This window comes from Stigmatopora argus, chromosome 7 (genome assembly GCF_051989625.1).
Source record: "Stigmatopora argus isolate UIUO_Sarg chromosome 7, RoL_Sarg_1.0, whole genome shotgun sequence".
Classification (NCBI taxonomy): domain Eukaryota; kingdom Metazoa; phylum Chordata; class Actinopteri; order Syngnathiformes; family Syngnathidae; genus Stigmatopora; species Stigmatopora argus.
Genome location: NC_135393.1, coordinates 10,872,927 through 10,894,913, shown reverse-complemented (window position 1 = coordinate 10,894,913; position 21,987 = coordinate 10,872,927). Strand labels below are relative to the sequence as shown.

Sequence of the window (21,987 nt, the reverse complement as noted above, 5' to 3'; positions counted from 1 at the left end):
GGTTGCAGGAGCATAGATTCACAAGGAGAGCACATTTATTAAGATTGACTAAAGCAAAAGTTTGGCTTTTTCCACAAATGAAGCTCACACTCCAGCTAATATTACTTTGAATAATGAAACAAGGCACAGTTTAACTTCATAGAACATTGAAGGTAATATCTCACTTTTTTTTTTAACTTTGAAAAGCTATGTCTTCAACACTGGCAGAACATATGCAATTACATACAGCACTTCTTTGCATAAAAATATTTTAAAAACTGGACCCTTACTGTGATTTTTAATATAAATATGAAGACTTCATCGAGATACAATATACTATGTATTTACAGGTTCCTTCATGGCTAATGGCAGGGGAGAATACAAACCAAGGGAAAAAGTAAAATAAGCAAAGCAATAAATAATGATGCTATATCTTTGTAATCTTTTATAAGATTTATAAATATGAACCAGTGAACAAATCTGACTTGACCATCTGGCTACATTCTGTATTACCAATTTTAGCTTACATACTGTGATGAAGCAGTTGAGTGCTGTGAAAAAAGCTATTCTTTAAAAAGTTACCATTCTTGCATCGACTAGAAACAATTATATATTTTTTTGTTGGCAAAAGACTGATTTAGGAGCAGGATTGAAGTGAATCAATATATGTGAACAACAAGAATGTTGACCAGAATCACCAATTGATTAAAAATGTCACCTTTATCACAGGATAGAACAGAACATGCTGCCACTATGGCAACCACTCTCTACGGTGGCACTAATCCTGGTTGTCATGGAGATGCCCAGTCGTGACGGGTACCGGGACGAGGAAAGGCCTGAAGGTGAGCTGGCTGGGGGGCGGGGTGGAGGGTTTTCCAGAATCCAAGGAGGGACAGATGTACAGCTATAAATACAGAATAAAATTGCTTCAGTGCGCCTGCTGTGTTGGAGACACTCCGGAACACGATGAGTTGCGTAGTTACCTATTATGTCTTGAAATACTGTTGTTGCGTAAGATGCAGTTGTTGTTGCCAGGGTCCAAGTATAAAAGGGTTTTTTTGCTCTCAGGGTGGCCCTGGAACAGTTGGTTATCAGTAACCATTGCTTTTGCTGGTCCCATTATTGCGATTCCAGAGCCCAGTGCTGGTTGAACACGGCTGCGCACCACCTATAAATCAGAAGCTGACAGTCATGTATTTGACAAATACGTTTTTAGAGATAACGTCAAAATACAACACCTTGACATCACCACTTCCCGATACTTGGATCCCATAGCCACAGTTTCCGACCACATCGTTCTCAACCATTTGTCCGATTCCATAGAAGTTGATGCCGTGGCCTTTGTTTTCATATATTCCGTTATTCCGAAGCTCGACGCGGGAGTCAGTCTCAACTGTAACACCTCCTCGTACATTTGCAAGAATGCAGTTGGCCACTAGGCGGGTCAAATGACTGCTCTGTAGCACGGAAACCCCAACGCCGCTGTTAGAGTTGACGAGGTTGGCATAAACGTTGAGTGGCTCACTGGTTTTAACATACAGACCTACAGCTATCCAGAGGGTGAGAGAGGAATGGGGGAAAAACTATATCAAGAATGAACATTTCCAAAAACAAAACGTGCGATGGATGTTTAATAACCTCCGTTAAAGCTCATGCAGTTGCTCTCCACCAGCGCCACGCTGACGGAGCGGCGTGCCGAGTGGCGTTCATCCTCACTATCCAGGTCACTTTCCCATCCGAAGATATCCCCTTCTTCATGTAGGTTTTCCTGTTCATCCCTCCCGTCCTCCTCTACAATAGCCCTTCTGGCAGCACTGTCGTCTCCACCGATCCCATCGTGTGCTGGCCAATTCCCCTCCCTGGCTTCCGTATTCTCAGGGTCCTTCCTGCAGAACACAGCCAGGCCGTACATGCAGTTATGGGTTATGTAGTTTCCAAGGAGCTGCGGGAGGCTAGATGACATGACCCAAACGCCGCAGCCTTTGTTGCCTAAGAAAAGGGCAATAAAAAAACCCTCAGGCAGAGAAAACTTGGGGGCTGCTTATGTTGGCATCAAATCTGGAAATAACATACAGTAGACATGGTTTCCCTCAATGAGTCCCCTGCCTCGTTCTCCCACCACAATGCCATCAGAGTATCCGTAACAGATGTGGTTATTCCTCAGAATTGGGTCGCCTCCTCTGCGGATGTCCACACCACCCCATTGGTTTTCCTTGATGACATTGTCTGGAATTTAAAAAATAAAGTTCTTATTATTTTTAAATATCGATCTGTGCTACACAGGTAAAGCAAAACTAGGTTGGACTTACCTGTTATAATTCCTCTGCCATTCTCATTTATCGCAATCCCTGCTGCCTGCCCTTGGAAGATGTGGTTTCCGCTGAGAAGACAGACATTTTCTAAAATTAGATGCCTAAATTGATGTGATTTAGTCACTGATGACCTTTAGTCCCAGAAGCAAAGATAGCAGAAAAAAATAAAAATCTCTGGCTTAGGGAATGCTTGGCAAAAATCTATTTACTACTGATAAATGAACAGCTCATGTGCAAAACATTAGTTCTGTACATGGCATGAGAAGACGGACACTATCCTCTTGCTCAGTGTGCTTTTCACTGGGAAAGCCATGTAACAGTCATGCAACATTGCTTAAATGCAATGAAAGAACAAAACAAATAATTGAATGCACCTACCAAACTACAGGATTCCCACTAAAGAGAATGTAGAGACCAGCTTCTTTGTTGTTATAGATTCGGTTGCTCCGAAGTAAGCCTTTTCCCTTGCCTAGCACAACAACCCCAGAGCGCAAGCCACTGTGTATTCGGTTACACTAAGGAATTGGAAAAAAGGGTGTGGGTTATACAAGCATATCCATCCTGTTTTCATTCAGACATAAATTGAAAGAGTAGATAGGAGTAAATATTTCAGTGGCATTATTGCCACATGTTTATTTTACTGCCAATGATTTTGTCTATTAATTACTTAGATAAATGGTCAGTGTGAAAATCACCTAAACACGGGGAATATTGTATTCTGCAGTCAAATATTGTGTACAAACGGAATCTACAACATTAAAGAAAATAAACTTTCATTCTCCTTTTTCAGTCGGCAGCTGTAGAATAGGAATCAGTATAATAGTTACCACAATGATGGGGTTAGCTCCTTTCCGGATGTCCACCCCTGCCTCCCCATTAGAGTGGATGTCATTTTCGGCGATAAGACCTTGAGCCGACAGCCGCAGAAACACGCCTGATGCTTTGCAATCAAATACCTCATTTTGCATCATCACTATCTACAATAGAGATTGAAATAGAGGTCAGTTAATTGGGTTTGAAATTTAAAATGAAAAGAATGTGAATTTTTCAAAAAATACAAAGGAACTTTTGAGTTGAATACTTCTGAAGGCATGATTATTTTTAGATATTATGTGTGTTTTAACCTCAATTAACCATAATTAACAATGGATGTTAAATGAACATGGGCTACAATACAGAATTTTCCAAATGCCCATTCAAAAAACAGCACTGACTGCAGTTCATTGTTTTGAAAAGCTAGATGGAGGGCGATTTACATTACCCAGTGCAAGTTTTAGGCTTGTTACTCCAAGCACTGATTAAAACACCAAGTAGACAATTATGCAGTCATTGAAAATCTACCAGGAGAATGTCACAAGAATATAATATCAATGGAAGCTTGATTCAGTAAGGTTTGACTTTTGACTTAAGAGCAATGTAAGAGCAGCAATATAACTTTTCAAAAGTTCCCTTGAATCTTAAATGTATTTTACAATGGAGTTCTGGATGCATCTGATGGCGTAGTTGAGACAGCGGAAAACGTTGCCCTCTAGTCGAGCTTGTCCGTAGTTGGATATATGAACTCCTCCTTTGCCTTCCCTGAAGAGACAACGCTGGACCAGGCAGCCGAGGGTCGACGACAGAAACATCTGAGCATCGGGGTCTCGCTCCAGTTCCTGCTGAAGAGTGAGAGGTTCTGGAGTCACACTTGGGGGATTTGGTGAAGAGGAGAACGGCAAGGAGCCATCTGCATGGGGTTTCAGTAAGTAGGCCAGTCCATGGTTGTCACATGGAATTTTATAATCCAGTGAAAACGTGTTTTTGGTGATTGCACCCTCTTTGTGCCCCTCATTCTCACCATCACTCCATCCATCTTCAATCACTGTGCCCTGATTAGCAGCTTCCGATCCATTTTCCCTCTGCCAGTCATCTTTACTTGTGTGCTCCTTTGTAAGAACAGCGTTAGAAAAAGGTTGACCAGTGGAGTTCCATCTGTACGGGACACTATTATTGCTCCCACACGGTGAAAATGTCCTTGCGAGGGCAGCCATATATTTACAAGCCCAGTTTTTTTCAGATACCGGACAACCTTCCACAGTTACAGAAGCTGCATCGCTTCCAGAGAAATCACAGCTGTCCAATAGGCTGAGGGCCACATTAAGTAGATGAACAGAGCTGCCTTTGGAGAAAGAACAAAAGCGTGCCTGGCAAGTTCCAGGACCGCGAACTTGCAGCTGAGCCCCCTCAAAGTTGCAATTATCCAGTTGGACGTGACCCCATGATGTCTACGGGAAACACAAAGACACAAAGACAGTTACCAAGAATTTCTTCCGAAATACAAGCAATGATCCAATACATTTCCTGTAACTGTGTAACAAAAAGTCTGTATCTAAAAATCTACTTTTTAAGTTGAACAACACTAACAATTCAAACCTCAGTCAATGCAAATCTACATTTAATAGGCGCAAAAAGAAAAGCTTTACTAAAGTCGTTCGTTAAGTCAGAAAGTTGGCGATCATAATGATCAATCCCCAAATAACCTACCTTATAGACCACCGTGGAGAACCAAGGTGGCATGAAAACCAAATTACACAGTCTCGCAGTAGGGCATTGCTGCTCCATACACACCAAGAGGGTGACCTCACCCAGCCTGCCAAATCCAAAGAGCTCCACAGGAACCTTGAGAGCCACTTCAGCCTGCTCCTCATACACCCCCGGGTGGAGAACCAATCGATCATAAGGCCCCGCTACCCCGAGAGCTCCTCGAAGGGTCTCAAACTCAAAACCAGGTCCCACATGCCAAACCCTTCGGTCTTTCCGTCGCCTGAATAAAAGGAGGCAGGCGGTCGACTGGTGCTCAGGTCCATTCTGAGTCCAGGTACGGGTGGCCAGGGCGTGTTGTTTCAGGGCTTCTCTCCAAGATGGGGGCTCCAGGTGCGGCTTACTGGGCCAGTTGGGGTGGCGGCACTCGGGGCAACCCAGACACAACTGCCTCCAGCGGGTGTTGTCCAGAGAGAGGACCAGCTCCCTCCAGGCACGGCACACCTGGCAGCAGCGACCCAGGTCGGGGAGAGGCAGGTAGGCCAAGATTAGCCTCCACAGCTCCATCGGGAGGCCACCCACCTCCATGACAGCAGGGCCGGGGGTGCTGCACAGAAACAAAACAACAGTACCCGTCAGCGGTTACACAACACGAAAAAACGCCCGGCGTTCAAAACCCAGCCATGAATAATGTTATTACTGGAAGAAAAAAATAGACTTAACAACCCATGGTGTGTAGACATCCAGGGAAAACCCAATCTGCGACGGCTACTAATCAATCGATTCAACGAGTAGCTAGTTGGGAGTCAACCGTGCGGAAAGTTAACACGGCCACGCAGCGCACGCAGATTCGTTACAAAGTCAAGCCCTTACCGTGTTATTTCACCGCTTCGCCATGTTTAGGCATCGAGATAACAACAACGAGCTCACGGTTCGGAGCCGTCCGCCCTCGTGAGGTCTGACGAGACGGCGACTTTCGAGGTCAAAACAACGCAGATGGGCAGACTGCTGTTGCTGAGAAAGCGCCATACTTGCGGATTTGACGATCAAACTGTTTCTCTCTTCGTATTCTCTTTCCTCGGAGAATCCGGATCAGGTTTTCATAGTGGTCTCGTTGATCCCGAGGCGAGCGTCACAAGACGGCGACGACCATGCCTTTCTCCGCCTCGCTGCCACACTGTTTACCAACTGGGAGTCGTCATTTGGGAATCAAGGCAAACAAACCCTGTCATGGGGTTCGTAGCATCCATGCTCTGTATTGTCTTTAAGGATTTCGAATATTAATGTTGTGCAACACAATAGTGTCCGTTTTTTTCATGCCAGCATCTTTTATACCCACTCAAGTAAATGCAGTGCTTTAATCCTTTCAAGAACAGTGGTCACTAAAGTGGACGTCTATTGCCGTCAATGGCAGCCAAAGTTTAAATATATATATATATATATATATATATATATATATATATATATATATATATATATATATATATATATATATATATATAAATTTCCCAGAACAAAATACACACGAGCACACTGGTTTAAATGTAGTATGCCTTTCAACTTCTTGTCCCTCCAATGTATTAAAATTATTTTTTCAAATTATTTTAAATTCATTTTTATTTTTTTCTTCTTGTCCCTCCAATTTATTGAAAAAAAATTCAAATTATTTTAAAATCATTTCAAATTTCTTCTTGTCCCTCCAATTCATTACAATTTTTTCCCAATGAATCCTTCATTGTATCCATTTATCTATTTAAAATTATATGTATTATTATTACTATTATTATTGCCCATTGCAAAATACTTGTGACCAACACTAATAATACTACACTCCAAATGAGGGTCTCAAAATATTGTCCCAGGGCCACAATTGGCCCTTTTGTTGCATATTTGAGCCCCCTGCCCTATATGAATGTAGTATAACATAAAAATCATAATTCGTGCATAAAATCATGTTCTTTGGCTGATTTGATGTGCAAAATTTAAATTATTTTGCATCCCACTAGATGGCGTTTGGAGCCCAAAGTTGGGCCAAACCTCAAAGGTTAAACACAAGTTTTAAGATAACCACTGCCTTAGACTAGTAGTCCTGCTAAGAATTTTTTTCTTTTTTATTAAAGTAGACGGCACGGTGGAAGAGTGGTTATCACCACCGCCTCACTGGTCTGAGATCGAGGGTTCTGACCTTCCTGTGCGGAGTTTGCATGTTCTCCTTGAACAAGCGTGGGTTTTCCCCGGGTACTCCAGTTGGTTCCAACATCCCCAAAAATATGCATTGTAGGTTGGTTGAACATTCTAAATTGTCCCCCCATATGAGTGTTAACGTTAAAGATTTAGTCACCACACAGCACTGACAACAATACCTCTTAACTTACTAAATACGACATAACATTTAATAGGATCACAATAGCCTCCAAAATGTACTTTAAAAAAAAAAGAAAAATCGGATTTACAGTCATTTGGTGACATCTGTTTGCATGGGCAAAAATTCCCACATTCCAAAGTCTTCCCAGAAGTTGTTATAGCTGCTAAAGGGGGAGAGCAAGTTGATTCATTCACACCATAATAAATACCTCTTTTGCTTGTTAATAAGTAGCTAACTTCCTGCTAAATATAATATAAAATATCCCTTGCCCCTGGAACTAGTTCATATCCGCCATAATGGTGAGTTATTACTCTGCCACAATGCTTTACTTGTTCAGTGTATTATGGTGGGTCTTTTTCAACACTTATTCCAAAATAAGGAATTAATAGGATGTAACATGTTCTATTTTTAATATAGTCTATCCCCCAATTTGTCCTTTCCCCCCCCCAAAAAAGATATATTTTTCTTTTTTTAAATAAATAGTAATTGTAGTGGTTAACCCATATTGTACTTCTGATAGTTAAGATGTTGTTTGAGCAATTGCGCACTTACTCATTTCATTTATGATGGGAATTTTTTGGATTCATTAGGTTTTTATTATGGTGAATAAAGACAGAAACATGTTGAAGGCCAATCAGCATCCTGGAAGAGGTTGTTCTCTTTACAGCATAGAAATAGGTTCAGAATGATTTATAACTTGGCCAAACTTAGACTTATCTGCCCCCCTTAACTTTAGTCAATATGTCAACCCAGTGGCCTTCAAGGCCTTCTCTGCTGGCCTAAGAAATATCTGAATCATATATTATATTTTGTCCATCAATACTTATTAAATAATTCCAAATTGTCTGTTAGCTTCCTTTCATTGCTTTTCTCCCTGGTTGCACTGCTTCCAGATGTGTGTTTTCATATTGAAGCATTTAACCAATCACATTTCAGCCATTATTTGTTGCCAGGGTCAGAAATCTGCCTCAAAGCCTTCACAATCAGTTCTGCGGGCTCTGCTGCATTAAACAAGCGTCAATAAGACTGTTGCTTTAACCAATCAGATTTCGAGTTGGCAACACCACAATGATTTGTCGCAGGCGTAGGGATACGTCATTGGCTTGTCGCAGGCATAGGTATATGTCATTGCCTTGTCGCAGGCGTAGGGATACGTCATCGCTTTCACCAACTATGATTAGCTACCAAACTGTATCTGGAGCTAGCTGCACAAGCAAATATATTTTTGTGTTGATTTAAAGCCATTTTCAAGACGGACTATGCCAGAAATACGACAGGACAGGCTCGACTTTCAGCATTAGCTTCGATGGCGATAGAAAAGAAGGAAGAAAGAAAGGAGGATGGATATTGTGTACAGTTAAAAAGGATTTTTGGTGAGTAAAATATGGCTATATTCCTAAATAATATTTCAATTGTGGGCCCGGTTCTGATATCTGAAAAGCTCCAGTGTTTGTATTTAATCACTAAATGATGCTAGGAAGTGGATTTTACCCCATTTTAATGCAATTTTTGCCGTTTTGCCATTGACATTCATCGCTGTCTTTTCCCAGGGAAATCACCTCCCTGGCCCAGTTGTAATGTCTGAAAATCTCCAGTATTTGTATTTAATCACTAAATGCTGCTAGGAAGTGGATTTTACCCCATTTTAGTGCAATTTTTGCCATTTTGCGTATGGACGTATATGGACGCATCGAAATGATACTCCGGGCCTGGTTCTGATGTCTAAAAAGCTCCAGTATTTGTATTTAATCAATAAATGCTGTTTTCGGCTGGATATTACCCCATTTTCGGGCAATGTTTGCCGGTACGCCATTGACATTCATCGCTGTCTTTTCCTGGGAAAATCCCCCCCTGGCCCGGTTGTAATGTCTGAATAGCTCCAGTATTTGTATTTAATCATTAAATGCTGCTAGGATTTGGATTTTACCCCATTTTGGTCTATTGATTTATTGGTTATTTTTTATGTGTCGCAGCTTTAGCTGCAGTCGAGGTTTTATAGCCATAAAATAGTTTTTGAGGGTTGGATTGATTCGTTGAAGGCGCTACGAGAAAATGCACGGAGCCCCACTGTGTCAACCCCAGCTAGGATGAGCATTCACTTTACTATTAAAATATATAATTATATAAACAATAAATAATATAATTGAAAGAGCGTGTAAATGATTTGAGCAGAATTATCCCACCATGACATGGACTTTGGGATATAGTCAATGTATAACTTTTTTGTTAATATAAATGTAATATTTATTAAGGCCAACAGTAAGTGTAATTAATTAAACATGTGTATGTGTGTAGTACATGCTTGAAATTAAATGCCGTAAAAAATGTCTAGACGGCAAACTTGTCCAGGCACAAAAATAGACGTCACTGTGGAAAATGTTAAATGTGGAATGCAAGTACGACCACCTGCCAACTTGGACCCACTACTCATAGACGGAAGAACCATAGAAGGAGCTTGGCTCCTCCCCCAACAAATCCCAGAACTCATTGACATCTTCAAAAATCCACAGGAGCTTATTTGGAGCCTTTTGTTGAGCATTTTCTGACTTCCCCATGTTGCCTCACTCTGGACCGGAAAACAAAACATAAAACAGGGCATGCATTGTAATCCTATAGATAATGTAGTACGATAAAGTATCAGCTGTGACAAAGCAACGTTAAGTTCAAATATCACTATCAGTTTACTGCTCAAAGACAAATAAGGAAAAATATGCGACTGAAACTAAACAATGAGATCTCTCTGAATCGTGACTGTTTTCCCACAGTCTTTCTAGCCTCATGTTGCAAAATCAGCTTTTTTCTTTTTTATCTATTTGCCAAAATACTCTTGATGGATTTACTTAAGAAGAGAATCTGCAGCATCGAGCTGAAGTATCAACATAATAGCCAAATAATTCAAAAGAGTTGTTTGACAAATATCTGCCTGGTTTGGTTACTGTGCAATGAAGTGTTTTAGTATTTGCATATGTGTGCACATTAAAGAAGTCCTGGTAAGGAAAACAACTGCAGTTGCAAAGACATCTGTGTTCTTCATTAATACTAGCAAAGTATGACAGATCAATTAAAGAAAAAACGGGGAATTTACAATGTTACCGAATTTGCTTTCAACTCCTGCATACAGAAATGTTATAGTTACCCTTTTTATTATCATGACGTGTTTTGATAATTTAATGTAGCATGTTGGAACTGGTACTACCTTCAGGAAGTAGATTTGATCAAGTATTATACATACGCAGACATTGAAAGACTGTGTCTTAGCAGAAAATGCTTAATTTTAGTCAAATAGAGTGAAATTCTTAGGTTGAAACTCTTTAGGTTCTTTATCATCTACATGCCGGTCCAGCCTGACCTGAGCTGTTCACACTTACTGGAGTACTATTATAACTTCCAGTAATCTCTGTGCAGGGATGAATCATGTTTTATCTTTGATTTAATGATTAGTTCTGGCACATATAAACATTCAGAGGTAAAAGTAATTGAAAACAGTTTATTTTATATTTCAGCACAATGATTTTCAATTCCAAAATTACAAAGCATTCCCTCCCAAAACAGTTGTTCATATAACAACCTGATATTTTTTGTAATGGTTGGCAAACAAACATGAAAATCAAAGATATAAAGAGTATGAAAAAAACACAATAGGGTGAAGTAAAATTGACCAATGACCAACCGAAAAAAATGCTTCATGTTTTTCCTGTATCTCTGAATGTTTAATATCTTTTATTTAACAAAATAATGGTGTCACAGCTACTCACCATGTCAGATTTATTACAATGTGCCACCTGGAATTGAAATAATAAGTCCAAGCCTCATAGTTTCAAAAAAGAAAACTTGGATCACTTAAACCAAACTCACGTGAACATTTTTTATTCAAAATATGTCATTATTTACTTATATCAGCAGGAACAACTTAACTCTTCTGCCTTGGAATTCAGTTCAATCATAAAGTGTTTTTGAATGCTGAGCCATGTTTATTGGACTGAGCCACTGTGATTCTCATGTGCTTTTAATCTCAGAGTACTCTTGTGTTGTAATAGGGAAAGTTTTGACTGAGGTTAACAGGAAACGTGAATCCATAAGTTTCCCGTTTAGCATGCCACAACAATAGGTGCACATGAGACACTACTGCTGGAATAAATGAAATTAACCTTTCACAATGGTGAAAAAAAAGTTGGAAAGTGAACAAGACTTTTAGAGATGATAAATGCTTCATTGCATCATAAAGTATTACAGATTTTTTAAAGTGTCAATATGATTAAATTCCAATTGCAAACAATATGTTCAATATAACAGTGAAATTATTTCCTAATAAATGTAATCCCCTTTGCACTTCTTCTTTTAGGTTTTTCCTTCTCAGATGCAATAAGGAAGTACTGAAAGTTTTTTTTTCCACTCCCAAGTGTGTTTTAGCCAGTGAGTCAAAATTTAGTGTGAATGCCCCACAGGAAGCACAATTTCAAAGATTGCTCCATACTTCCTGTTACGGCGTGACTGATGACTTTGGGCGACGTGCCTTTACTTGTTAAGTTTGCGTCAGATCTCAGCTGACATGACTTTTCTTTTGTACAGTTAATCACATTTACCGCATTCGTTGAGGTGCGGGGGGAAGCTTTTACTTTTTTTTTATATTACAACATCATCATCAACAGTCGTCACATTGTGATAAATCATTAGTATGTTTATTGTCACATTTAATTTGACATATTCATTCAAATCAGCCTCATCATATTTTTGACGTGATATTTCTAACAATTCTAATTTATCTGCAATTATATGATAGTCCATGCATAGGATAATTCATGTTATTTGGTATGGTATAATGCTTATTTGTATCTTCTGAGTTTCTGTTTTTATTATGCAGACGAATTTAGAACCAAGGGTTCTCCAACCCCTTCTCCTGTGCCCATAAGCAAGCAAAATTGGCTTGCATTCAGTAGATCAGTAGCCCATCTACCAAAGTCAGCTACATAGTGTTGTCTAAGATAGCAGCACTAGAGGTTTTCTTCTGCTGCAAGTCCCTCTAGTCTCCAATCTCCATCCATATTTAATGAAGCTTTCCTTTGCTGGCAAAGTCAGACCAAGCCAAATGCTTGCTTTATATTCCAAAAGAAGTGGGACAATGGTAATGAAACCTGGAAAAGTTCCAGGGGGCTCAAATATCATTACTTTAAAAGTCTCTACTGGTAAAACAATGAATTTTTATCTAATTTTTAGTATTATAGGTTGTTTTTGACAAGCAATCAAATAAAGACATGTCCAGATATTCTTTTTTTTGTAGTATAGTCATGTGAGTATACTATATATATTTTAATGAGAATATTTTTTATCATTACTCACTTTACCAGTTTAGCTTGCCTGCTCATATTGAACACACATTGAATGCAATTCTTAATTTTGTTAATAATAATATTATACATTTTATATCAGACTTAGATCTGACGGCAAAATTAAATAGATGGAAAAGATGCCCATCATTCCAATCACATATAATGCTGGATTACAACATTTTAGTCATTTTATTGAATACGTGAAAAATTCTGATTCATAAATGTGCCTCACATATTTAAACTCTCAGTCAAATAACCTTATTTTCTCTCCATGTGGTGAAGTCCCGCTCGACTGCCAATAATCCCAGATTGTGCAAGATCTGGATGAGTTGACTCGCGTGGCTCTATAAAAGGAGGAGCTCTTCTCTTTTAAGACGACATTCAGCAACAGGAGAGCTCAAAAGCGACCAAGAGAAAGAAGTCATCAAGCCCCATTGTCACTTCTTCACAACTCTCAACGGCTAATTATCCTTTTTAAAATTTGGGCTATTAAAAAACATTGGACATCAAGAAAATGATGAGCAAAGCGATCCTCAGTGCTTTATTGGTCCTGTTGGTTTCTGTGGCCATGAGTGAAGGTAATCTTAAATAACGCTATTTGCATATTTTAAATTTGTCACTGCATGCGCACTGCTCGTGGGCTATTGAACTGATGCATTTAACCAAATTCTCCTGTTTCCTTGCAGGAAGCTTGGGAGTTGAGATGCACTGCCGCTGCATTGAGACGGAGAGGAGAATGATCCGCAAACTCCTTGCAAATATCACATTGATCCCCCCCAACGCCCATTGCCAGCAGACAGAAATCATGTAAGAACTTCTTCCCAGCTCTGATGCAAATCTTAACTTTTTGGAGTAGCACCATCGTCCTTCCATATATGCTTGTTCTAAAGGCACCCATGTTTTTTTTGCTTACAGTGCTACCCTTAAGAAGGGCCGGGTGGTATGCCTTGATCCCACGGCTCCCTGGGTGAAGGAAGAAATTGAGAACTACCTTAATAAGTAAGTTACGCTTGCAGAAAACATGCTGTTTTTATGAAGAGGCAATGAGTGCAAACTGTTCAATGATGTTAACTGTATCAAAAAAGTTTTTAAAAAGCATACCCTTCTGTTTTTTTAGCAGCAAACAAAGACGCTGAGCAGCCGTGCGGAGGTGGACGAATGAATGTGCTGTTTTTGCGAAAACCTGAAGTATCAAGTAATGTTTCATTTGATCAAGGACTCACTTGGTTATGAAATGGAAGTGAACAGCTTAGTTGAGGAACTGTTCGCGCTGTCTCCTTTGCAGCCTTTCACTTCAGATGAACTTCTATGAACTGTTACTATTGTTATTGTTTTAACTTATGCTTAACATATTTAATGTATTTATGAGCTGTTAAAAATGTATGTATACAATAATGCATTTGTTTTTGTATTTTGCACCACAACCTGTTCATGAATTAAAACGAACAAGTTCAAATATATTTTGTCTTCTTTTCTTTTTACTTTTCAAGCACTAGTTAGAGCACATGTGTCAAAGTGGCGCCCCGGGGGCCAAATCTGGCCCGCCGCATCATTTTGTGTGGCCCGGGAAAGTAAATCATGAGTGCCGACTTTCTGTTTTAGGATCAAATTAAAATGAAGAGTATAGATGTATATTAAATTTCCTGATTTTCCCCCTTTTAAATCAATAATTGTAATTTTTTAATCATTTTTTTCTGTGTTTTTAGTTCAAAAATCATTTTGTAAAATCTAAAAAATATAAAAAAAGCTAAAATAAACATTGTTTTAGATCTATAAAAACTGAATATTCAGGGATTTTAATCCAGTTCTTTTAATCCATTTATTAAAAAAAATCTAAATATTATATGTAAAATGGTCCGGCCCACATGAAATCGAGTTGACGTTAACGCGGCCCTGACACCCCTGAGTTAGAGCGTATTTGGGAAGATAATTAGGTGAAAATACAACCCGTGGTTGGGTGGGATAGGCCCTGGCGCCCTCCACGACCCTTGTGTGGATAAGTGGTACAGAGAATTAGATTAGATTAAACTTTATTCATGAATGAATTTATTAAATAGTTGACATTTGATTGCACTTGGATTGTAAAGAAGGCTGTTAGAGAGAAGTTGGCAAAACTACAAATTCACTTTTGGGCAATGCAATTGCTAAAAATGGGCAATAATGTATATAATTCTTTCATTCCAACTCTCTTATATATTGGACTACTTGATAAAATCTCACCACGGTACATTCTAGTTTATGATTGTATAGTCATAAGATCTTAAATGCTAAAGAACCTAAAATATATTTAATAAACATATTTTGATAGGCCTGATGTGTGTACAATTTTTTGCGCATTCATTGTTTTCTTGACAAAAACAGACTTTTATGTTTCAACATCATGAAGGCTTTAAAATTCCACGGAACTTCTACTTACGTCTATTAACTTTGGGGCGGGGGGGGTTTCAGTTCCCTTTTTGGATTACGTAGGACAGTGAATATTCTTTGACCTGGACTTCTTAGTGTTTGTTTGATTTAAACTTTGTTGCACTGCCAAAGCCTGATATTCACATTCTGTTCTGATTAAAGTTCTGTTGGATTTGCTCAGTATGCTTTGTGTTGTACTTTGAAATATTAAAAACAGGTTTCTTGGCTCCCTAGGAGGGAATGAACATATACAATAATTCTTTAATAGTACATGTCTTCAAGCCAATACTTACATCTGATTGTTTGGACCATACGCAGAGGAGTAATTGACACTTTAATCCACAAATTATGTAGGGTTTTTTTCTCGTAAATGTTTTTACTACATTCATAGAGGTGGTGTCAAACTTCCAGCCCCCTAGACAATGTTTTGCGTCCCCCATTTTGCATCTAATTATATAGATTAGAATCCTTTATTGTCACTGTAAACATAGTCAACAAGATTTCATTAGTTATGTCATTTTAGTATTAATGCTGCCCGCACATATTTTGTGATAAAATAAAAAAAATAGATCAATTATTTTAATGAGTAAAAATGAATGACAAAAACATGAATGGAAAATTAGTCTTCAAAATATGAATAATTCTAAATACAATAATGTCATGGCAGCCCGGTGGAGTGAGTGGCCTCACAACTTTGGGGTCCTGGGTTCAAATCAAGGTCATATCCATCTGTGTGGAGTTTGCATGTATCGCTATGAGTATACTATATATCCTTAAGCAAGAATATATGTCATAATGACTACCTTTGATGACGACCTGCCTTCAAATATCAAGAATATGTCTAATGTGATTCATTTTTTAATTGATCAATTGGTATATACTAGACCTGTGTCCGAGTCACAACAAAATACAAATGATGGAAAGCATGCCAATCATTCATTTCATGTATGATGCTGGATTACACTGTTTTAGTCATTGTGTTTTCCAGGTGATGAATTCATGTAAGTGACAAATACGTACTGAATTCATGACTATGCCGAACATATTTAACCTGTCAGTCAAATTCTTTCACACATGCTCAATACTGTAACTTCCCACTCAACTGCCGACAATCCCAATTTGCGCAACACCTGCAGTTGAGGTGACTAATGCGGCTGCATAAAAGGAGAACCTCTCTTCCTCAGCACCACATTCAACAGCAGCGCTCAAAGGCAACAGAGAAAAATTGAGAAGGAAGGACGACAAGTCAACAAAGCACACCGACCCTTCTCCAGCGATCTTTTTGAACGGCAATTTTATATATTTATTTATTTATTTCGATCTTTAAGCTATTTTGATAAAGGCAAAAAAAAATGAACAAAGTGATCCTCAGTGCTTTGGTGGTCCTGCTGGCTACTGTGACCATAAGTGAAGGTAAGTTTATTTTGTTGTCATATCATGTGGCTGTGGAGTTCTAACTTGTCCGTGCATGCGTGCTGGTTGCAGGATTCTCATCTGTAGTATTAAACCACATTCTGGCATTTTTCCTCGCAGGAAGGACTCGCAGAAGCTTGGGAGTTGAGCTGCATTGCCGTTGCATCCAGAAGGAGAGGCGACCTATCTTTCGCCAAATCGAGAAATATGAGCTGATCGCGGCCAACTCCCACTGCGAGGAAACAGAGCTCATGTAAGTACTCTTTTCCTCACCTGATACCAATGGAGTAGGGTCATCGTCCTTCTATATATGCATGTTCTGAAGGCACCCATGTTTCTTGCTTGCAGTGGTACAATCACAAACACTGGGGAGGAGGTATGCCTTGACCCCAAGGCTCCTTGGGTGAAGAAAGTCATTGAGCAGATCCTTAAAAAGTAAGTTCAAATTGATCAAACTTCTTTTACTGTGAATAGTCCTACCATCAACACTTGATAAGATCCAGTATTGGAGCTGTATATAAATGCTCTTTTACAATTAAAATGAAATGGTGACAAGCTGTCCAATGAGTGTAAAAGGAATTAAAGTTTAAAAATAACATCCCTCTAATTTTTTTTCAGCAGCAAAAGACGCTGAGCAAAGGAGGATGAACGTTCCACGTACCAAAAAGTGTTTTATGTGATCAGGACTCACTTGATTTAAAACAGAAGTGAACATCTTACTTGACCAACTGCTGAAGCTAATGATTGACAAATTGAGTTTGTATCAAACATTTTATTGTCAAGCGTACACGTGTGGACATTCACACTGTATGTGTTGCAGCCTATTTATTTCTGTTGAGCCTCAATATAAACTGTAACCATTCTTATTGTTTTATCTTATACCCATCATATTTAATGTATTTATTACGTTTTTCTGGACATGATATTTAAATCTATACAGTGTGTATGAAGGTGTTTTTTTGTATTTCTATCAAACATTTCAATGAATAAAAAGAGAAATTCAAATACAGTTTTGTCTCCTTTTATGTAATAGAAAATTGCTTTTTAGAGCCATCAAAGGTACCACCCAGGTTACATACTTTCAGGTTTCAACAGAACTCACAAAATGTTTATCAAAGAACTGATATGGAAAACGGCTATCGGGTTTCACAAAGATTTAAATGGTATAGGTATTTTGACTTTGAAAAATGCATATATGCATGTTTTAAAAGGCAGGCGCCTGCGCCAAAGCCATGTTAGTGAACCACTACACCATCCTATTGTTTATATATTTTGTTGTAATGCAGAAGGAGGTTGAAAACATTTGTCTGAACTATAGCATTTTATACGCTTTCTGTCTTGCTATTTGCAGCAGGATTCAACCTCACCAACTTAGTGAGGGATTATAAATAAAGTAATTTGCATCATAAAAATTAAATGTGTACCAAGACACACAATTTTGCAATGCTCTCACGTTATTAGAAAGAAAAATGGAGAAGTACATTTGCTTGTTTATTTCTGTCACGTTATGTTGGGGTTGGTGAATGGGTGAGTTTTTCCTAGTGTGGAACAGGTGTTTGTGATTGTCATCAAGCCCTGTTTGTTTTTTAACCCCTTGTTTCTGTACGTCCATGTGGGAGTATTGTTTTGTGTTTCCTGTGAGTAATGGTTGGAATTTTGTTGTTGTGCGTCTCCCCTGTTAAGTTTGTATTTTGTTAATTTTGTCTTTATTATTTTATTGTTATTTTGCATTAAAATCCTAATTTGTGCACTAGCACTTCCCTCTGGTTTTCCTGCTTTCTGCTCCATGACCATTTCAACCTAATAATCCATAGCCTTTAGTGCACGTGTCAAAAAGATCACAAAAAGGGCCAATCGGTGCAGGTTGTCCATCCAACTGAAACAGCACAGACGTTTGACCAATGAGGTTTCTGCTGAAACACGTAGCACCTGCCTGCAATCAAGTAATCAAAGTGGAAAGAGATCAGTTTGGTGTCAAGGTGTCGTCTTGGTAAGAAAACCTACACAGACTTGGCCCTTTTTTGGACTTGATTTTACATCTGTGCATGTAATGTAGATAATGTGTGTGTTATGATGTTTTGAACGAATATCGATTCAAATCGTTTTTATTTTATCTCGTTCAATTATAGTAATGATTATTTATGTGTGGCCAGAATTTTGTGGCCGAGGGGGGCTGGGACTGAGCGCACAGGCGTGGGTCGGTGCACTAGTGTGGCGCTGTGGTGCGCGCAAACTGATCAGCCTCACCGAAATGCGTCAAATAACACCACACAGGCCACTCACATCACCGCCAGTCTAAGTGAAGCGCGTGTATTCTGATTTTTATTTATTTATTGCTGCAACCAACAAACCAACCAACCATCCTTCCCACTCCTCCCTCCTCCACCTCCCCCCTCCTCCTCCTCCTCCCATTTCTCCTCCTCCTCTTCTTCTTCATCATCGGATCTCCTGCAGATGAGCGCCGTGTGTGCATGAAAGGCTCCCTCGTAGCTTCGACGACAGAACCGGACGATTTTCGTGTGGTGGGTTTGACAGCGAGAGAGCCAACACACCCCTGGACGCCACTTCCACCATGGCGTTAACGATCTGCACGAGGTTTACCGACGAATATCAGCTGTTTGAGGAGCTGGGGAAGTAAGCAATCACTATTATTATTATTATGATCATTATCGCCATCATGTTATATCATTTCTGTATTAAAATGTCAGCGTGTTACGTAACAGGCTGCCTTGGTTTAAGGACACTGATTCCTAGCCCGCTTCTTCTCCGATGCGCGTGCGTGGATGGAGCATGAGGAAGATGAGTTTGCGAGTGTGTGTTGCGTGCGGGGGAGGGGGTTGCCATGTTTAATGCAGGGATGTTCAATTCAGTCGCATCCTAATCCCGCATTTGATTCCAAACCTTGTTTATGTCATTTGCTTAAAGTGTGACGTCACTCCCTCCCCTCCATGTACAGTGGCCAGTGTTTGCATTGTGTCATTTACATTGGCCCCAGGTGTGAAATGACAAAAATAGATATTGCCGATGCATCAAACTCCCTTTTCTCATAGAGGAGATGGATTTATTATTTGTGCACAGCAGCAAACCTTTCAGTGTGCATTTATGGTTATTCTGTTTGACCTGACAAGCATTCCTTGTAAAGTGAATGCAAAGGGAGGAACCCCCCGACCGCTAAGCAAGCACCCGGAAGAGATAAAGCTAGTTCTTAGGAAAAAGAAGTCCAATCGGCAAGAAAATCCATTTTATGTTGCGCGTATATAGGACATAAATTATGTATACATGTCATTTATAGATTTTAACACACCGGATCCCCTTTCTGCACTACTCTCACTTTCCCTACTCTGATTCTGTTGATATTCTTGAATGATGAATGAATGATATCTCGGATTTTGCAGCACACCGGCAGATATTACCGGTGTACTGTTATAGATACACGTTATTTTGTATTGAAAAATTACATGTCTAGTGTCAATTCCTAAACAGTGTTTATGTTTTCCTGAATAGTAATGGTTTTAAAGATATTACACGTAGCGTCTGAAGTACAAAAACAATTTAAATCTTATGGCAACAATGTGAGCCAAATTTGAAAAATATGTAGTGTAATGATTCCTATCCATTTACTGCAGTACATCATTGTGGCATGAATGATCATCAGATGCAATGCGCTTTCTCCTTACTAATTGTCTGAAATGTTTATCCAAATCATAAATTACTGTTTATTTAGGGCGGCCCCGCGGCTGAGTGGTTAGCGGGTTGGCCTCACAGTGGGGGACCCGGGTTCCAATCCAGGTCGGTCCACCTGTGTGGAGTTTGTATGTTCTCCCTAGGCCTGCGTGGGTTTTTTCTGGGTACTCCGGTTTCCTCCCACATACCAAAGACATGCATGCTAGGCTGGTTGGACACTCTAAATTGCCCCTAGGTATGAGTGTGGGCATGAATGGTTGTTTCTCCTTGTGCCCTGCAATTGGCTGGCCACCGATTCAGGGTGTCCCCAGCCTCTGCCCCGAAGTCAACTGGGATAGGCTCCAGCACCCTCCATGACCCTAGTGAGGATAAAGTGGAAAAATGAGGATGCCATGATGTTTTTTATCTATCTGTAGACTACACTAAAAGACCAGCATAAAAATAACCAACATGCAGTTTTGTAATATTTTTGTTTGAAAGTGTGCTTTACGATTTAATCGAGATGGCCCAATAAAGGTTAGGAAACACTAACTTTTGAGGATAACATGCCAGTGGTTTCACCATCTTTTTTTAAACTTATACATACTACTTGGGTGCTAATGACTAAGGACCACAAGTTTGATACTTACAGTTCCTCTGCAAAAACAAATTTGTGCAAAGTTTCCTTTGAAAATATTTTCTCTTCAGTTATTGTCATCAGTAACTAGTGAAACCTAAATGCTGTATATCAGTCCTTAGGTGAACTGTCATGTTATAATGAGAACTGTGTTGTATTTACTGTACAATAATTGTAATAAGCAATGTCAAGGAAGAACTGCCAAATGATTTCATTTAGTATAGTTTGAAGAGGGAAACAAAAACTGATGGTTTGAATGTTGAGAATTCGGTTGACTGAGTAAAACTGGGTAATAGTTAACCTTAGGTTCAAGCTCCTAGTTCTCAGATAGTAGAACAGTTTGTATTGGTTCAGTTTTCATTTGAACAACAATTGTCATCAAGTGAAAAACAGGCACTGTTACTCTGGTAACCAGTGTTACTCCACTCAATATGACAAGGTCATCAAAAGATGAGTTTAAAATATTTTGTTAGTATTTTCCATCAAGTTAAAATAATTCCTAATTGATGAATAATGTTGCTTGAAAAAAAGGTAGTGATATTCATAATATTTATTTAATATTCATAACTCCATATTATTCTTAAATGTAAAGTCAGATTTTCTGCTATACATATAGACGCTGTTAGCAGAAGGATCTAATGTTAACATAAATAATATTACTGCTCAACATGTTGACCCTGATTCTACCATCTACAGCACGTGTCAAACCGATTCCGCCGGGGGCCGCAGCGGGTCCTGGTCTTTGTTCCAATGGATCCAGTGCCGTCATTTTAACCAATCAGGTGTCCTCTATAATAAGTAGCACCTGACTTTAAGTAACTGATTACACTTGCAAAAGGTACCCTCTTGTTGAGTTAGAACGAAAACCTGCACCCACTGCGGCCCTTTGAGGACTGGTTTGACACCCCTGATCTACAGCATATCTCTAAACTAATGTGAAGTGTATTTCCAGTCATTTTGGTGCTTTTTCCTAATTTTAACAGCATGTCTATTCTAAACATGCCTGGAAGTATTCTAACCTCTAATGGTATGCATTTGTCTTGAAAGCTTCCCCTCATTTGACTTCTAAAAACAACCCATTTGCTGTCAAGCCAAGCTCAGCCACACACAGATGCACTTGACACATGCACTTCACAGTGAATCCATGGGTAGACAAGTATGGGGGTTATGTAACACATTACACTTTCAACATTTCTTCACCAAATCCCTTTATAAAAAAGAGGTAAGCTTTAGTGACAAGCTGCTCACTTTGCAGACGGCTATATGATGTGCCACACAGCTCCGTATTTTGCCCCCTATTAGATCAATGAGCACCACATTTAGGTACTCTCAACCACGTCTGTTACTTGTACATTCATAAATGGT

The 21,987-nt window shown here is 39.3% G+C and overlaps 4 protein-coding genes across 19 annotated transcripts in view; 3 read left to right on the top strand and 1 right to left on the bottom strand.

The window, feature by feature from the left end:
* Positions 1-531: 531 nt before the first annotated feature.
* Positions 532-6,153, bottom strand: fbxo10 (F-box protein 10). The gene is made up of 11 exons (XM_077605891.1): positions 5,685-6,153; positions 4,815-5,418; positions 3,764-4,555; positions 3,119-3,268; positions 2,670-2,806; positions 2,289-2,359; positions 2,053-2,205; positions 1,618-1,968; positions 1,218-1,528; positions 963-1,147; positions 532-883 (listed from the first exon to the last, which is right to left on the bottom strand). Exons 2-11 carry the CDS (start codon positions 5,397-5,399, stop codon positions 703-705), a joined length of 2,916 nt encoding a protein of 971 aa, XP_077462017.1. The 5' UTR covers positions 5,400-5,418; positions 5,685-6,153; the 3' UTR covers positions 532-702.
* Positions 5,023-13,963, top strand: LOC144077853 (permeability factor 2-like). Of its 3 annotated transcripts, none has more exons than XM_077605917.1 (5): positions 5,023-6,046; positions 12,786-13,081; positions 13,190-13,310; positions 13,419-13,502; positions 13,624-13,963. In XM_077605917.1, the coding sequence occupies exons 2-5, from the start codon at positions 13,018-13,020 to the stop codon at positions 13,637-13,639; spliced, it is 285 nt and encodes a 94-aa protein (XP_077462043.1). In that variant the 5' UTR covers positions 5,023-6,046; positions 12,786-13,017; the 3' UTR covers positions 13,640-13,963. The 3 variants fall into 3 exon arrangements, with proteins under 3 accessions (XP_077462043.1, XP_077462042.1, XP_077462041.1); XM_077605916.1 differs by having other exon boundaries at positions 5,027-5,348; positions 13,621-13,963; XM_077605915.1 differs by having other exon boundaries at positions 5,027-6,046; positions 13,621-13,963.
* A 2,149-nt stretch (positions 13,964-16,112) lies between these two features.
* On the top strand, positions 16,113-17,327 carry cxcl8a (chemokine (C-X-C motif) ligand 8a). Of its 2 annotated transcripts, none has more exons than XM_077605914.1 (4): positions 16,113-16,322; positions 16,443-16,575; positions 16,671-16,757; positions 16,944-17,327. In XM_077605914.1, exons 1-4 carry the CDS (start codon positions 16,262-16,264, stop codon positions 16,954-16,956), a joined length of 294 nt encoding a protein of 97 aa, XP_077462040.1. In that variant the 5' UTR covers positions 16,113-16,261; the 3' UTR covers positions 16,957-17,327. The 2 variants fall into 2 exon arrangements, with proteins under 2 accessions (XP_077462040.1, XP_077462039.1); XM_077605913.1 differs by having other exon boundaries at positions 16,941-17,327.
* Positions 17,328-18,219: 892 nt separating this feature from the next.
* The window catches only part of camk2d2 (calcium/calmodulin-dependent protein kinase (CaM kinase) II delta 2), a 40,259-nt gene continuing 36,491 nt past the window's right edge, over positions 18,220-21,987 (top strand). For 4 of the 13 annotated variants that reach the window (XM_077605902.1, XM_077605901.1, XM_077605900.1 and 1 more), the window contains exon 1: positions 18,608-18,956. In XM_077605902.1, coding sequence (XP_077462028.1) covers positions 18,895-18,956 — 62 coding nt within the window. In that variant the 5' untranslated portion in view covers positions 18,608-18,894. Of the gene's footprint in view, positions 18,313-18,606; positions 18,957-21,987 lie in introns of those variants that run through there. The other 9 variants (XM_077605907.1, XM_077605906.1, XM_077605903.1 and 6 more) reach the window with 5 other exon arrangements.

What these genes read in the sequence shown, in the direction of transcription:
- fbxo10 (XM_077605891.1), bottom strand. Translation starts at nt 5,399, where the DNA reads ATGGAGGTGGGTGGCCTCCCGATGGAGCTGTGGAGGCTAATCTTGGCC. An exon ending in GATGCATCCAGAACTCCATT is followed by an intron (nt 3,269 to 3,763) that starts GTAAAATACATT and finishes TCTCTATTGTAG; the next exon opens with ATAGTGATGATGCAAAATGA. An exon ending in GAGCTAACCCCATCATTGTG is followed by an intron (nt 2,807 to 3,118) that starts GTAACTATTATA and finishes CCAATTCCTTAG; the next exon opens with TGTAACCGAATACACAGTGG.
- LOC144077853 (XM_077605916.1), top strand. Translation starts at nt 13,018, where the DNA reads ATGATGAGCAAAGCGATCCTCAGTGCTTTATTGGTCCTGTTGGTTTCT. An exon ending in TTCTGTGGCCATGAGTGAAG is followed by an intron (nt 13,082 to 13,189) that starts GTAATCTTAAAT and finishes GTTTCCTTGCAG; the next exon opens with GAAGCTTGGGAGTTGAGATG. An exon ending in TGCCAGCAGACAGAAATCAT is followed by an intron (nt 13,311 to 13,418) that starts GTAAGAACTTCT and finishes TTTTGCTTACAG; the next exon opens with TGCTACCCTTAAGAAGGGCC.
- cxcl8a (XM_077605913.1), top strand. Translation starts at nt 16,262, where the DNA reads ATGAACAAAGTGATCCTCAGTGCTTTGGTGGTCCTGCTGGCTACTGTG. An exon ending in TACTGTGACCATAAGTGAAG is followed by an intron (nt 16,323 to 16,442) that starts GTAAGTTTATTT and finishes TTTTCCTCGCAG; the next exon opens with GAAGGACTCGCAGAAGCTTG. An exon ending in TGCGAGGAAACAGAGCTCAT is followed by an intron (nt 16,576 to 16,670) that starts GTAAGTACTCTT and finishes TCTTGCTTGCAG; the next exon opens with TGGTACAATCACAAACACTG.